The sequence below is a fragment of the Cuculus canorus genome, chromosome 3 (assembly GCF_017976375.1).
Source record: "Cuculus canorus isolate bCucCan1 chromosome 3, bCucCan1.pri, whole genome shotgun sequence".
In the NCBI taxonomy this organism is placed as follows: domain Eukaryota; kingdom Metazoa; phylum Chordata; class Aves; order Cuculiformes; family Cuculidae; genus Cuculus; species Cuculus canorus.
This window is the reverse complement of record NC_071403.1, coordinates 70,956,425-70,969,969: the sequence shown is the minus strand read 5'-3', so window position 1 is coordinate 70,969,969 and position 13,545 is coordinate 70,956,425. Positions and strand designations below refer to the sequence as shown.

Below are 13,545 nucleotides of genomic sequence, written 5' to 3'. Positions count from 1 at the left end.
ACCTCCATTTAATGCTCCCTTTGTGTCTAGCACTGGATGTCCTGGTGTTGATAGGCCTTTCAGAAGTATAGGCTCGCAGTCCATACCCTCCAGAAGCACAGTGTGGTGCTTAGCAGTGAACTTGGTCTTAGCATAAGTAACTGATAATGCAGAAACTCCTCTTACCAACCACATAACAGGACTGAGTTACAGTGTGAAGTGCTGCTGTATGTATCTTGGGTTTCGAGTGGATTTGGTGGGGATTTTTTTGGTTGTGTGTTTTTTTGGAGGTCTTGAGGGGGTTGGAGTATTTTTCTTTCAGCATGGGCAGTATCTTGGTTCTCTATTTTAAAATGCATTTTTTAAATGAGGAATTACATTTGCTTTAAGGGTACTCAAGTAATTTTATTTGTCAGTGATGGTGTGAAATCTTCTGGAACACCATTATTCAGACAGTTCATGCTGGTATTCAATCTAGATCTCTTTGTAAAGGTTGTTTTTCTTCTTTTTCTCATTGTTCAGTGTGGATGTAATGTTTCAGCATTTAAGAGCCTCTTGTTGCAGGGAACACCGCTTTGTAGTTGCACAGGCATTCCTAGCCAGCAGACAGTGGCTCTGCCCCTGAGAAGAGTGATCTTATTCCACTGTGCCTGCTTTTCCCTCCTTCCCTTTGCCCTGCTTCTACCTTGTGTGGACACAAAGCTCTGGAGGGCACCTGCTGGCCTTCATTGCAGGACCAGTCTGACTGGAAGACTTGCTAATGCAATGGCTAAGAACTCAAAACAAACTTCTGTGCAACTTATCCCAGCTACATCCTGTTTTCGACGTGCTGTGACTTCAGTGATCTTCTGCTTACAGACTCACTATTGACTCTTAAGGAGTGATAGGTGTTTGATTCTTCAATCCCACAATACAGTTCTGACCAGAGATGGTGTACAGGGTTTGTTTTCATGAGGACAGCAGAATGTAAATACTGAATAAGGATTCTAGTTTTCTAGGGCTGAGACAGGGAGATTTATAAGGAGCTTTTAGTCTGTTTTTTTAAGGAAACAAAGCAAATACAGTCTTGCTCTCACATCCCTCTGAGAGCTTCTGGTAATTTCTGAGTTCAGGAGCCTAGTTAAGATAAACTTGGAAGACTTGAGATAATGATGTTTCCACAGATTTCATGAAATCTGTTGGTTATGCCTTTGCTGTAGAACAAATGTGTAGGTAGAACTTGCCCTGTAGCAGCCTGAGAGCCCCACAGCATGCTCGCTGTCTGGCCAACTGGCCGTGAATTACAGTTGGCTCCAGCTGAGCTGGTGTTCCAACAACTCTGGCCTAGGGTGGGTATTCCATAGGACGTACAGGGAATTGCAGTCACTGCTTTCTGGGAATGAGTGTTTGGAAAGGACTCTGGCCTTAGTTCATCTCTCATGGAATAGTCTGTGCTTAAAGAAACCTGAACTGCTTTGCTCAAGCATTTGAGACATCAACTTTGTGTAGTCTCTACGTGCAACATAAATTAATTAAATTCTATCTTGGATTTGGAGTAAGCCTTGCCAAGAAGTGAGCTATACACTGGATAGGGATAAATTCTTTGGGAAGTATTAGTTTTACATTATTTGTATTACAGGCCAGAATTTTTGCCTACTCTTCTGAATTCCTGCTCAGGCACACAGCTAGATACAGGTGTGCTTTTCTTCTGGTCTGAGTACCAGTAGGGTTCTTGAGATTAAAAATTTTGGTGACTTACCACTTTTGAAAATATGTCGCTGTAAATGCTGGCTTGCGTATCTAAGGATGTCTTGGCGTCCTCCTTTGAAAAACGTGGATGTCTTTATAGTTGTTTATATTCTAGGGTAAATATCTAATGAAGAGGATTACAAAATTCAGGAGTGCCCGTGGTGTTGTCTGATCAGGTCTGTCTTGTGACAATACCAAATCCTGTGCTATGTTTTGTTTCTACAGAATGACAAAGGGCAAATTCCAGCGGATGTGGTTCCTGATCCTGTCGACATGCCACTGGAAATGGCAGATGCAGCAGCCAGTGCAAAAGAAATCAAGCAGATATTGCTGGATGCAGTGCCTCTCTCATGCGACATCTCAAAAGCCATGATTTCAAACTATGACCACATCACAGGCAAGGCCATGCTTTTGTCACTCGGCCTGAAGCTGGGAGATCGTGTTGTTATTGCAGGACAGAAGGTATGATGAGCAGCTTCTACTACTCATAATTTATGGGCAGTCAGCTTTTTTACCTATTTGGAGACATACCTCAGATTTGAGGGTCTAAAACACTTTCGGGAAGCTATGAACTCTGGAGGGCAGTAAGGATCCAGTTGCAGCACATAATAAGCTGAACAGTTCTGCATTAAAGAGTGCTGCAGAAAGCTGTTTTGACAGGCACAGTCTGCATTTTGTATCTGCAGACAATGTTGTAATAGTCTCCTGTAGCACATCAGCATGGCTCAGCTTTTATTAACATTTTTTGTGCCACATCAGAACGACAGTAAGATTTGCACGTTGCTTTGTGAGTTGCCCAGCTTTCAGTTACAAGTGTGTGTTTCTGAATTGCCCTGGTGGTTTCCAGGAGGCAGTAAAAGAGAACTTGAATTCTGCTTAGCCTATAGTAACCCAATTTCACTGGTGCAATGCAGCTGAAATCTTTGAAGCAGTGCTATGCCAACATTACGTGGTTCTGGGGATATATAATAACATAGGTAATGCTGCTTCAGCTCCAATGTGAACAGCTTTTAAGCAGCTACCTTGCTAGGCACGCTTTACAAGTGTATTTGAAAACTCTAATATTGATATCGCAGTTCATATTCATATCTTTTATTTGCTCTGATAGCAAGGGCAGTGATTTCAGAGTGCTGGAACTCTTTTAAAGATTTCAAACATTTTTCTGGTAAATATTGGAGGCTTTGAGCAAAATTTTGTGTTTGAGTAACTCGGCCTTTAATAATTTCTCTCATATAACTTCAGATTTGTAATTATCATAACTGAAGTGTTTGAAAGTGAACCCAGTGAGAGTACAAAGCAGCTTCCATTCTGTATTTTTGTGTGGTGCATTACTGAAATTGGGTTGGGGCGGTGAGGGAAGCATGAGCTGTGCAGAAGGTGTGGCCAGCAGGACCGGGGAAGTGATCCTTCCCCTGTACTCAATGCTAGTGAGGTCACATCTTGAATCCTGGGTTCAGTTTTGGGGCCCTCGCTACAAGAAGGATATTGAGGGGCTGGCGCGCATCTAGAGGAGGGCAACAAAGCTGGTGAAGGGTTTTCAGCACGAGTGTTTTGAAGAGGAGCTTGAGGGACCTGTGGCTGCTTAGTCTGGAGAAAAGGAAACTGGGGGGAGACCTTATCACTCTCTACAACTACCTAAAAGGAGGTTGTAGTGAGGTGGGGCTTGGTCTCTTCTCCCTGGTAGCCAGTGACAGGACAAGGGGAAATGGCCTCAAGATGCGCCAGGAGAGATTTAGGTTGGATATTAGAAGGATTTTCTTTACTGAAAGGGTTGTCAAGAATTGCAGGAGAATGCCCAGGGAGGTGGTTGAGTCACCATCCCTGGAGGTGTTTAAAAGACTAGTAGATGCTGTACTTGGGGACATAGTCTAGTGGTGGACTTAGCTGAGTGAGATTGATGGTTGGACCTAATGATCTTAAAGGTCTTTTCCAACTGAAACTATTCTGTGATTTAACAAGTCTGTGCAGCAACCCTCTAGTCTTTAAAGATAGCAAGAAGTTCATTGAAGTTTTTTTTACAGAAAGCCATTGCACAGGGAAAGCAGGGGGGAAGAGCATAGCTGCAAGGTAGTGTAGCAACAAGTGGGTCCTTTTGTGCGTGTTTTGCTCCATGTAAGGCCCACAGTGTTGTGAATACTATAAGGTGCTGCTGCGTACAAGCACAAGTTCCTGCATCCAGTGAGTTGGTTGCTTTTTTGAGTGTACCATTGCAGTAGTGGTTAAGAGGGTGTCAAAGGCTGATTTCCTGTTGCCAAAGGCCAGAAGGACTTTCTAGCCAGCTTTTTTTTTTTTTCTAAGGGAGCCAAAGCTGCCATATGGCAGGTGGGAAGGGGGAATGTGATTGTGGATTTTGGTGGTTTTCCATGTCTGCTTTCTGCTCTCCCTCTCTCTTTGTGTGTGAGGAGCTGTTAGGTTCTACTCCCACATCGCTTCCCACTCACTTTCTCCATTTGTCTGAGTGGAGAAGGTGATCTCAGCCCTGTCTTCCCCACTCCCTTCATACTCATAAACATGTGCAAGGTGGAGCAAAAGGGTGAAGAGGATTGTGAAAACAGTGAAAATAGTTCTTAATCTCCTTTTGCATCTGTTCTCATTTCTGCAATATGGAAAGGGGGACAAGGTCACTGGAACTGCAGCATTTTTCTGAGCCGTGTTTATGGATTCCTGCTCTCTTTCCTGCTTCTGCACTCTCGTAATGTATTAGCTTTAATGCAGCTTGGAGGCCAATCCCAGTAGGTGCCTGGGGTGAAGTGGATTCCTCCCTTGGTTCCTGCTGTGTCTATCATTCTAGTTATCATGCAGGACAGGATGGTGTGCAAGTTTGTTTGTGTGATTCGGGGTCCCCCAGTGCCACCGGCTTCTGTTATGCCAGACCATGAATTGAGTGCACACGTGATGAAACGTGAGGGCAGGGAAACCAGCAGCTGGGAGAAGTCTCTCTTCTTCTGTTCTGCTGTCTTTGCCATGTCTGTGGTGTCCTCTGCTCTTTGCACAAGTCCTAGAGTGTGTGCAAAACTGGAGCGTCTGTTAGCTCCGCCCCCAGTTTAAGATTCCTGCGGGTCCTTTCCCTCTGCTAGGTAAGCACCCTTTGGCTGGTGTCTGGAGAACAGAGGAACCTGTTAGGCTGATTGACTGAGCTTCCCTGGGCTAAAATGGGTCTCTCAGTGGGTAGCCAAGTAGTCTGGGTCTAGATCAGTGTGGTGTACCAGCCTGTAGCAGCAAAGTGTGAGGGAGATCTTCCAAGTAACATAAGAATAAGCTCTGGATCACGTTTATTCCTTTCCAGAACATTAAGGAAGAGTACCTGGAAAGCTTTATGTTAAAGAAAAAAAATGGTTTCTGTTTACTCTCTGAAGGCAGAATAGACAGGGAATTCAGAGTGAAAAATGAACGAGTGGTATTATGGTCACATGAGATAATGAAAACCAAGCAACTGAAAAATCAAAGTTTTTTATTACTAAAACCAATTTAAAAATCAAATAAAATGATAAATTTAAATCACTGCTAAACTTATCTCTGGTTATTCCTCCTCTGGTTGGTTGGAGTGGATGAGCTTGTAACGTGTATTTGTGGACAATGAGGTCCACCAGCTGTACTGGTCTATCTTGATATTCTTGTGACACCTCTCTGTTCAGAGTCTGTGTATGTAGTGCATATTGGAACAGTGAAAAAGGTTTTAATGTTTGCTCGCTTTTAAAATTTTGTTTGATCATAAGGAGGGAATAAGACTTGGGAATCTTTTCCAAATTAAAAATGAAGTATGCACTGAAGTCTACCCTTTAACCTTTGCAGTATATATATATGGATATATACACTTATATATTTATACGCACAGATATATTTATAGAATGTTTTAGTCTGTATTTCCTTAGTAAACTACACTGTTTTTGTGGACAATAATTGTTTAACAGAGTCATTCTGTGTTGATACTTTCTGCTTTAGATTGGTACTTTAAGGTTTTGTGGCACAACGGAATTTGCCAGTGGCCAGTGGGCTGGTGTGGAGCTGGATGAACCAGAAGGGAAGAACAATGGAAGTGTTGGGAAAGTCCAGTACTTCAAGTGTGCGCCGAAACATGGTATGACCTATGTTTGTTTCCTACATTTTTTTAAAACCTGAATTTTAATATGAATAGATCATGAAACTTTTGGGAGAATAAATATAGATGGCGAATTCTGCTGCTTTTCTTCGTAGTGCTTTGTTTGTTTGTTCTGTTGGTTCTTTTAACAGTTCCTAGTCCTTCAGCTGCAATTATTTGTAAAACCACAGAAATAACCAACCAGTCTCAATTACTGGTTATTTCCTTGGAAGTGAGAGTTAATAATGGTCTTTCCTGTTCTCTCTTATTGCTGAAGCTGTTTGTGTTATGATAATAATGGCCATTTTTCTTTACCTGCCTTGTCTTCCTTTTTAAGAGATTGATGCTGTTTTATGACTGTTTTGATTGATTTTCCATGGACACTGATGATATAGTCTTGTGTTTTGTAACAGACTGACCGTTACCAATAGGACAAAAAGGAGGTCCTAACTGATGGTTTTAGTGACTTCCTTAATTGCTCTGTTCAGGGTGCTTGATAAGCCTTTTGGTGTCCCTGTTCATTTAAGTCAGCGCTTGCTCCCCTGTGAGTGCTGCAATAGCACAGTAAGCCATGGTCCTGGCTGGAAACACCTTGTTTAATAGATGTAAGAAGTAGTAGCAGAAAGTTTTGTTACATTGCTATCACTCCTGGTTCTTCTTTTGCACATATAACTTCTCCCCAGGTATCTTTGCACCTCTTTCTAAAATAACCAAGGCTTCTAATCACAAGAAAACCTCTGTACGAAGTTCTTCTGTACGGTCTTCACCTTTGGTCAAATCCAAGAAGATAGATGTGACGCATATCACTTCCAAGGTGAATTCTGGTGAGTATTGTCTTGTATGTAGAGGCAGAATAGAAAGTTACTAATCTTCAAGAATTAGCACCAGTCGTGAACCTCCCATGGGATGAGGAGTTGGTAAGATATTTATTACGCACGTATTCTCGTTATTAGAAGTTCATTAGCCTTTTATCTGGTATTGAAGGACATTGAGTGTTCTCGCTTAGTGATTACAGTGATCCAATGTACTACGACAGGTTCCAGTCTTATATACTCCACAAAAAAAGGTAGCTCATCACCACATTGATTCCTGAGTCTTTACAGTTAATTTCTGATGGGCTGCGATATCAATTAAATGTCTAAACTTAAGGGGATTAGAAACATCTCACTGAAATGTGTGAGAAACTAGAAACTAATCTCTATATACCTTTATGTGTAGAAATTGAAGAAATGTAATGTAATTTATTTTTTGACAAAATGATCAAGAAACTATTTAACTGATTGTGTTTCACCTGCTGATTAAGTTATCTGAATAAAATCGGAGGCAAGTGAGAAGGTATGTCACTGTAATCTGAAGGCAGTTCCATGCTCAGTCCCTGACTCTGGTTTAGTCCTTTAGTAGTTTATTCAAGTTAGAAAGTCCTTCTGTGTAAGTTCCCTCCTTGTGAAACAGGAATGATGCATCTTTCCTCATCTGTTTAGGTGCCAAGTGTTTGGAATTTAGGCTCTTCCCTGCTGTGTGCAGTGCCCACCATGCGTAATTTGGCCCCGTGGCCGGGTGGCTGTGTAACAGTGTCATTAAATTCATTACATCAGCATTTCTTCTGCCATTTAAACCTCATTTAAGTGACTCATGCTAAGGGGTGGAAGGTGTGCATACACACATGCTCATTGCGTTTACTGAAACACTCCAAAGCACTCCCCTCTGTACTGGCAATGTGCAGGGTACAGAAACAACATGCCAGCTTCATGGAGGAGATGCAGTCTGGCAGCACTTCAGATGATTTATATAAGTCTTCTCTACATAGACTGAGGAGAAAGTAAGCCCCAATGGGATATATTTTCACCTAGCACAATGTTTAATCTATTTATAAAATTGACATCCTGCATAAAAAGCTTCTCAGAATAATTAGTTTGTTAGGGATATTGTGAAGGAGCAGGTCAATGCTGGCTTGGACTGTTGAATATTTCCCAGTGGTTGACTCAGTTTGTTGAGAACTGATTAAACTGCAATGGCAAGGACTGTTTCCTCATTACAGACAGCGCGATCCAAACAGTGTGGTCATAAACCAGCTTTTCTGTCACAAAGATGTATTTGTGTCTTTGTGCATTTTAAACGTTTAATGCTTGCTTAGGTAAAAATCAGAGTGAGTTGTGCATCATCTCACATCTACTAGCAGCAACCTGGAGCTGCCATTTGTAAGGGTAGCTGAGAGGTCCATTGGAATCAGTGTGACTGGCTGATTCCCTGCGTGGAGGGGAGGAAAACACTACAGAGGCAGAACTTTGCTTTGCAGTGTTTCTGTCCATCTCCAGGTTACATCTCTTTCCTTTAAACTCATCCCTGAAATGCACAGGCTTAATGATCCAAGGAAAACGAACGTGCTTTTTGTAGATGTGGTTGTAAGTTGCAAAGTAAAATACACTTCAGAGAGGTTTCAAAATTTGATTGGTTTCTGCTGGATTTGAATAATCCACCAGATTGATGATAACAGGTCTCTTTCAAGTTTTTTAGAGAAAGGATTGCTATGATCAAACTGAAAAGTGTATTCTTGGGTACAAACACTAGATTTTTGATCCGATGCCTTGATTCTAAACAATAGATTTCTGAAAATGCAGTACATCTGCAAACTAGTTCAGTCCCTGTATCTGAATTGAGCTGAGAGAGGTAGTTAAATAAAAAAAAGATGTGATTTTTCTTTCATGACAGGAAGAGGATCCATCATAGGTGAGCTGGCTCTTCATTGAGTGAGGGTAGGAACCTGTCATAAAAGCCCAGCTGTTCACAAATTAGAACTCCTGTGGCTCTCCTAGTTCAGCCTCACATCACAATATTGCTGCTTTAAAAGCTAGGCTCTTAAAAATGGTATTGGTACGCTTACTGCATTATTTGTAGGTGGAATGAAGAGTTGGTCTTAAAACTCTTATGTGTAATCTTTAATGCAGAAATTGTGTCATTAATACTAGTGGTAGTTTACCTTAAGTGCTATAAATGTGTTGTGCTATAATAGATGTACATGTTGGAAATTTTTAAGTAAAATTCCTTCAATGTAAACATTAATAGTTTGCAGACAATTTGTTCATTGTTTGTCAGAATAGTTTGGACTGGTTTAATGAGTTTAACATCTGTGTTTATCCATCCAAACAGTGGCACAGGCTTATTTCACCCATTTGTCAGGAGTTTGAGCATCTCTTAGCCATTCTATCTGTGTATCCACTACCCTGCAAATCTGTCCAATTGTTTTGCACATGACTTTACTGCAAAATTACTGTTCAGTGCTAGGATGTGTATATTTAATTATATATATTCTTTTTATAGGCCTAAATATAGCAAAAAAAGATATTGCTTCTGAAACCAACTGTGTGACTGCTACCAGGGGAAAAAACGTACCTGTGAAAGATGGTAAATGGATTTTTTTCTTATTTTTTAACATCTTGAAGAAAAATTTTGTGTAAGGCAGATGAAATACAGTTACTGCCCTACCTCGGTAAAAGTCTTGTGTCTGCACTGTATGACAGAGTTGCCTTGGCTGCCTGTACAGGCAGGCTGTATGCATTTAATTTGCTAGGAGCAAGACCAATTTGCGTGGCTGTTTGGCTGGCACTCTGTGATGGATTGGCAACAGCTTCTGTCCAGATCTGTGGACAAGAATGTAGACAAGCCCTTAAAGCTGAAAGCCATCTGTTAGTAAAGGATGTTGTGGAGGGCCTGCAGAATTCCCACGCTGGGTTTCTGTGGGAGACCTTTTGCCCTGTATCACCACTGCTAGGATTTTGATGAAGAACTGTGCTGGTGTTTCTTTGGAATGGATATTCTCTCCTGTGTCCATATGTTCAAGCTGGTGTAATGAAGCACACATCCAACAGCACTTAACAGCCTGACTTTGTATCGTGGAAGACTCCATAATAAGAAACTTCAAATAAAAGAAATGAAACCCTAGCTTAAACATTTCCTTTTGCACATGAATTGCTCTCTGCAATTATCTCATTTCCGAATTGGATAGCGACTTCTGCTACAGCAGTGTTTTGTGTGCTGAACTTCAAACATAAAGGGAACTTGTTTTCAGGGTTGTCTAACAAACTAAAAATGGCCAAAGCAGTATTGCTTTGAAATAATTGGTAGTGTGGATTTGAATGTACCATTTTTGAAGAAAAGTGTCATTTTTATATCTTCCATCGGTGAAGAGTTGTGAGGAAGAGACTACTGTAAGGGATTCCATCAATGTTCTATGTGATACTTTCTCAGAGGTGAGTGATAAAATCCCTTGTCTAGACATAGGTTTCCAGCATTTTGTTGTGGAGGGCACATAGTGGCGTGGTGTTCAGGTTCTGGTCACATAGTGGACTTAATGGGCAGCCCAGTGTCTGGGCTTGATGGATACAATATGATCTCTGCAATTAGTAGGCCTCCAAAGGTTTTGCAGGCTGTAAGGGGTGTGGAGAGAAGACTCATTTAGATGCTCTGCACCTTAAGGCAGGTGCAGAGCCTTTAGGAAAATCAAACATCCAGCTTAAAGTACTTAAGGACAACTACAGAGTTCTGTAGCAAGGCTAAAACAGTTAACTGAAACAGCCTGGAATGGTGTGCCTGGCAATAGTTGTGTAGGAAAAGGCATGGGGATCTTGAGTGTTAGAAGTTAAACCTGAGACATCTGTGTCAACTGGGAAGGTTCCAGTATGTACAAAAAAGAATGTCAGCTGTCGGATACGTGAGATAGCCTGGCTGTTTTGCTTGCTATGGGTTAGGCCTTGGCTCAAGCACTGCATCCAGTTTTAGAGGCTACATTTCAAAAATGCTGTGCATCACCTGGAGAGAGTTCAGAGGAGACACTGCATTAACTGGAGGTACAAAACATGCCAGGAGAAAAGGCTGATGTCATTTGTGACTGTGTGATTAAAAAGAAAATTAAAGGGATAAATCATGAAGCTTTCAAATACGAAGAACAGTACAGCCCATTCTGCATGTGTAATGAGAGGAAGGAATCTTGAGCTAAAACTCAAACTTTCAGGTTTTATGTTAGCAGGGGGGAAAACCTTCCTGTACCAGTAAAGATAATTGTGACCAACAGTTGAGATCTCCCTGCTGGAAGCGTTTTAGGAACAGGTCAAGCACCAACCTGTGGGGAGTGATCTGCTGAAGAGCTGCTTTGCCTGATAGAATAAGAATGAATTACAGGACGGGCTGAAGTCCTGCTGCTGCTCTTCTCCCGCTTCATGTTTCCCACACAGTGAGGCAGCTCAATGGCTGGTTTGGTTTCTGTATTGCTGCGCCATCCGTGTTTGTGGCATTCATGTAGAAGTGCTGGGTAGTCTGAACTCCAGTGGATCCCCCACTGGATGAAATTCTAACCATGGACTGGTTGTATGCATTTGCAAATGCACACGGGTCTTTATACCTTGGCCTTGAAGCTGAAGTTTGCCCGTTCAGTCACAGTATAGTCAGTAATGTGTGTCTTCTACATTGTAGCACAGCTGCAGCCGGTATCTTGGTCTTTAGATTTCTGTTCCTGGATACCAAAACTTTTCTTTGACTACTGCATGTTTTCCTGCAGTTCTCTTCTTCTTTTGCCAAATTGGAGGCTTAAATTATGTTGAATACACTGACCTTGTGTTGATATTGAGGTGCTCTATGAAAACTTATGAATTGAGTGTCTTGGAATTCTGAGAAGTTTGATAAAGCAATATTATCTTAATTTTTTCCATTGAGAAACTGAGGCAGAGAGATGTCCTGCTGTGTACCCTGCCTTGCTTGGGGCAGAAGCAGGTAGGAAAGGGGAGAGCCTTGAAAAGGAATGAGGAAAGTGGAATTAAGTCTTACTGGACAGTTTAGATACCATGGTTTGCAAATGGAAATAAAAGTGTTTTATTTCCTGTTTGTATTTTATAGTGCATACTGTAATATTCATGCAGAATGTAATGGAATACGGTAGGCTCTCCAGACAATAATTCACTCCTATAATATCATCTTCCTTCTGTTTCCCATCGAATCTTTAATGGACGAGGTACCGAAAGAATGGTGCTATGACCTCTTGTTTCTTACACTCCTGTGTTTTAATCAATATGCCTGGGACTGCTTAGAAGCACTTCCACGGAGTAATGAAGAACGGCTTTGGAGACCTCTTCCAGTACTGAACTATCCCTGCATTCCCAAGGCGGAGTCCGATGTACCCATGTCACTCCTGATAGGCATTTGTGTCAGTGCTGCCCTACAACCCCCAATGCTGGTTTTTCACTTTGTGTTCTGCCCACTGTGGAGAACAGAATTTCCTTCCTAGAGCAGCTTTCCTTCTTAACGGGTCCTTTTCCAAATGTCAGAAGGACAATTGCTGTTTGTCTTTCAGGCTTTCTTGGGTACAGCAGTTCCTCCTCCTCTACTGCCTCCTTGGAAGGCAAACAGAATTACTCCAGGAAATGGAACTCGACCAGCAGCAATAAAAAGGCAGTGACCAGAACATCTTCTGCCTCATCTAAAACCAGTGCTGGTATGGTTGCACTGTTTCACTGAGGTGTATTTTCATGGGTGGGAGTTTACTGCTGTATCAAATACTTACATAGAACCACTCATGCTGTTTCAGAACCTGAGATGGCTCAAGACAGACTCTTGGGAAGTAGTTTAACCATAAACTTAAGTTTGGCAACCTTTTAGAACATCTTCAAGCAGTGTTCTTAGAGTTGGTCACTGCAGAGGAGCGGCTGCAGTCTGCATTGTTCATGCTGAATCAAAGCAATTCTTTGTCTAAGCACAGTTTGTGGTGTGTTGCCATGTGTTAAAGGTATGCTGTATGAAAGAGCCAGCCTCTGTTTGCCCATCAGTTGGCTTACTGCCTAAGACTGCCTTAAATTCTAACGATACATCACTAATTTCAGATCTCATTCTTCTGTTGAACAGGGTTGCATAATTCTCCGGCTATAAGGAAAAACCCTTTTGATGAGGCAGAAATTCAGGTTGGAGACAGAGTGCTGGTGGTAGGACAGAGGACTGGCACTGTTAGATTTTGTGGGACGACAAAATTTGCACCAGGTATTTGCAATACTCATTTTGTGTGTCCTAGAATCCGTACGGAATAGCTTGCATGTGAAGACATGAAGGTTAAAAGAACTTTTCCTTCTTCCTAACTCCTCTAAAAGAGTTCTGAATTTACTGGTTTATTTATTTTAGTTCTGTCTCTCTAATATTGCATTTAATTTTTTTTTTAACGTATTTTAATACTTTAATGCAACTGCCAGGAAAAATAATGGTTTAAAATGCAACTTTTACTTGTTTGCCATAACTTAAGTAGGAGAAATATTTTGATGTCCAAATCGTAGGTGGTGTTACAGAGCTTTCTGAAAATGGTTTAGTCTCCAAAGAGAGATCCCAGCTTTTATTTTTGTAGTAAGCCTTTTTGACACAGCTCACTTCTTGCAGTATTGGTACACTGTGTCATATGGCTGTCTCATTTTTATCTGTTTGGCATCTTTAAGAGGGTAATTGCAAACATTTAAATCTCGACTAACAAACCTTTAGGTCACAGGACAGATGAAAAGTTACAAACATCTCAAAAAGCCCTGAACCCTACCACCGTTTTCTCCTTCCCCTTTCAGAAAAATAGATTGCAGTGGCTCCAAGTGTTTTCATATGGAAGTGACTTGTTCTAAGTTACAGAAACTAGTCTCTGAATGCCTATCCTTTCTAATACATTCTGTGTTCTTTAGTCCTTATCTGTAATTTTATCCTTGCAAGAGTAACACTGGTGCTTACCAGCTGGCTTTGTGTAAGTG

General features: G+C 41.4%; 1 protein-coding gene across 3 annotated transcripts in view; it reads left to right on the top strand.

Moving 5' to 3' along the window:
* The window catches only part of CLIP4 (CAP-Gly domain containing linker protein family member 4), a 32,653-nt gene that overhangs the window by 12,956 nt on the left and 6,152 nt on the right, over positions 1–13,545 (top strand). For all 3 annotated transcript variants that reach the window (XM_054063137.1, XM_009562554.2, XM_054063136.1), the window contains 6 exons: positions 1,933–2,169; positions 5,650–5,785; positions 6,469–6,609; positions 9,104–9,187; positions 12,126–12,266; positions 12,674–12,805. In XM_054063137.1, coding sequence (XP_053919112.1) covers positions 1,933–2,169; positions 5,650–5,785; positions 6,469–6,609; positions 9,104–9,187; positions 12,126–12,266; positions 12,674–12,805 — 871 coding nt within the window. The remainder of the gene's footprint in view (positions 1–1,932; positions 2,170–5,649; positions 5,786–6,468; positions 6,610–9,103; positions 9,188–12,125; positions 12,267–12,673; positions 12,806–13,545) is intronic.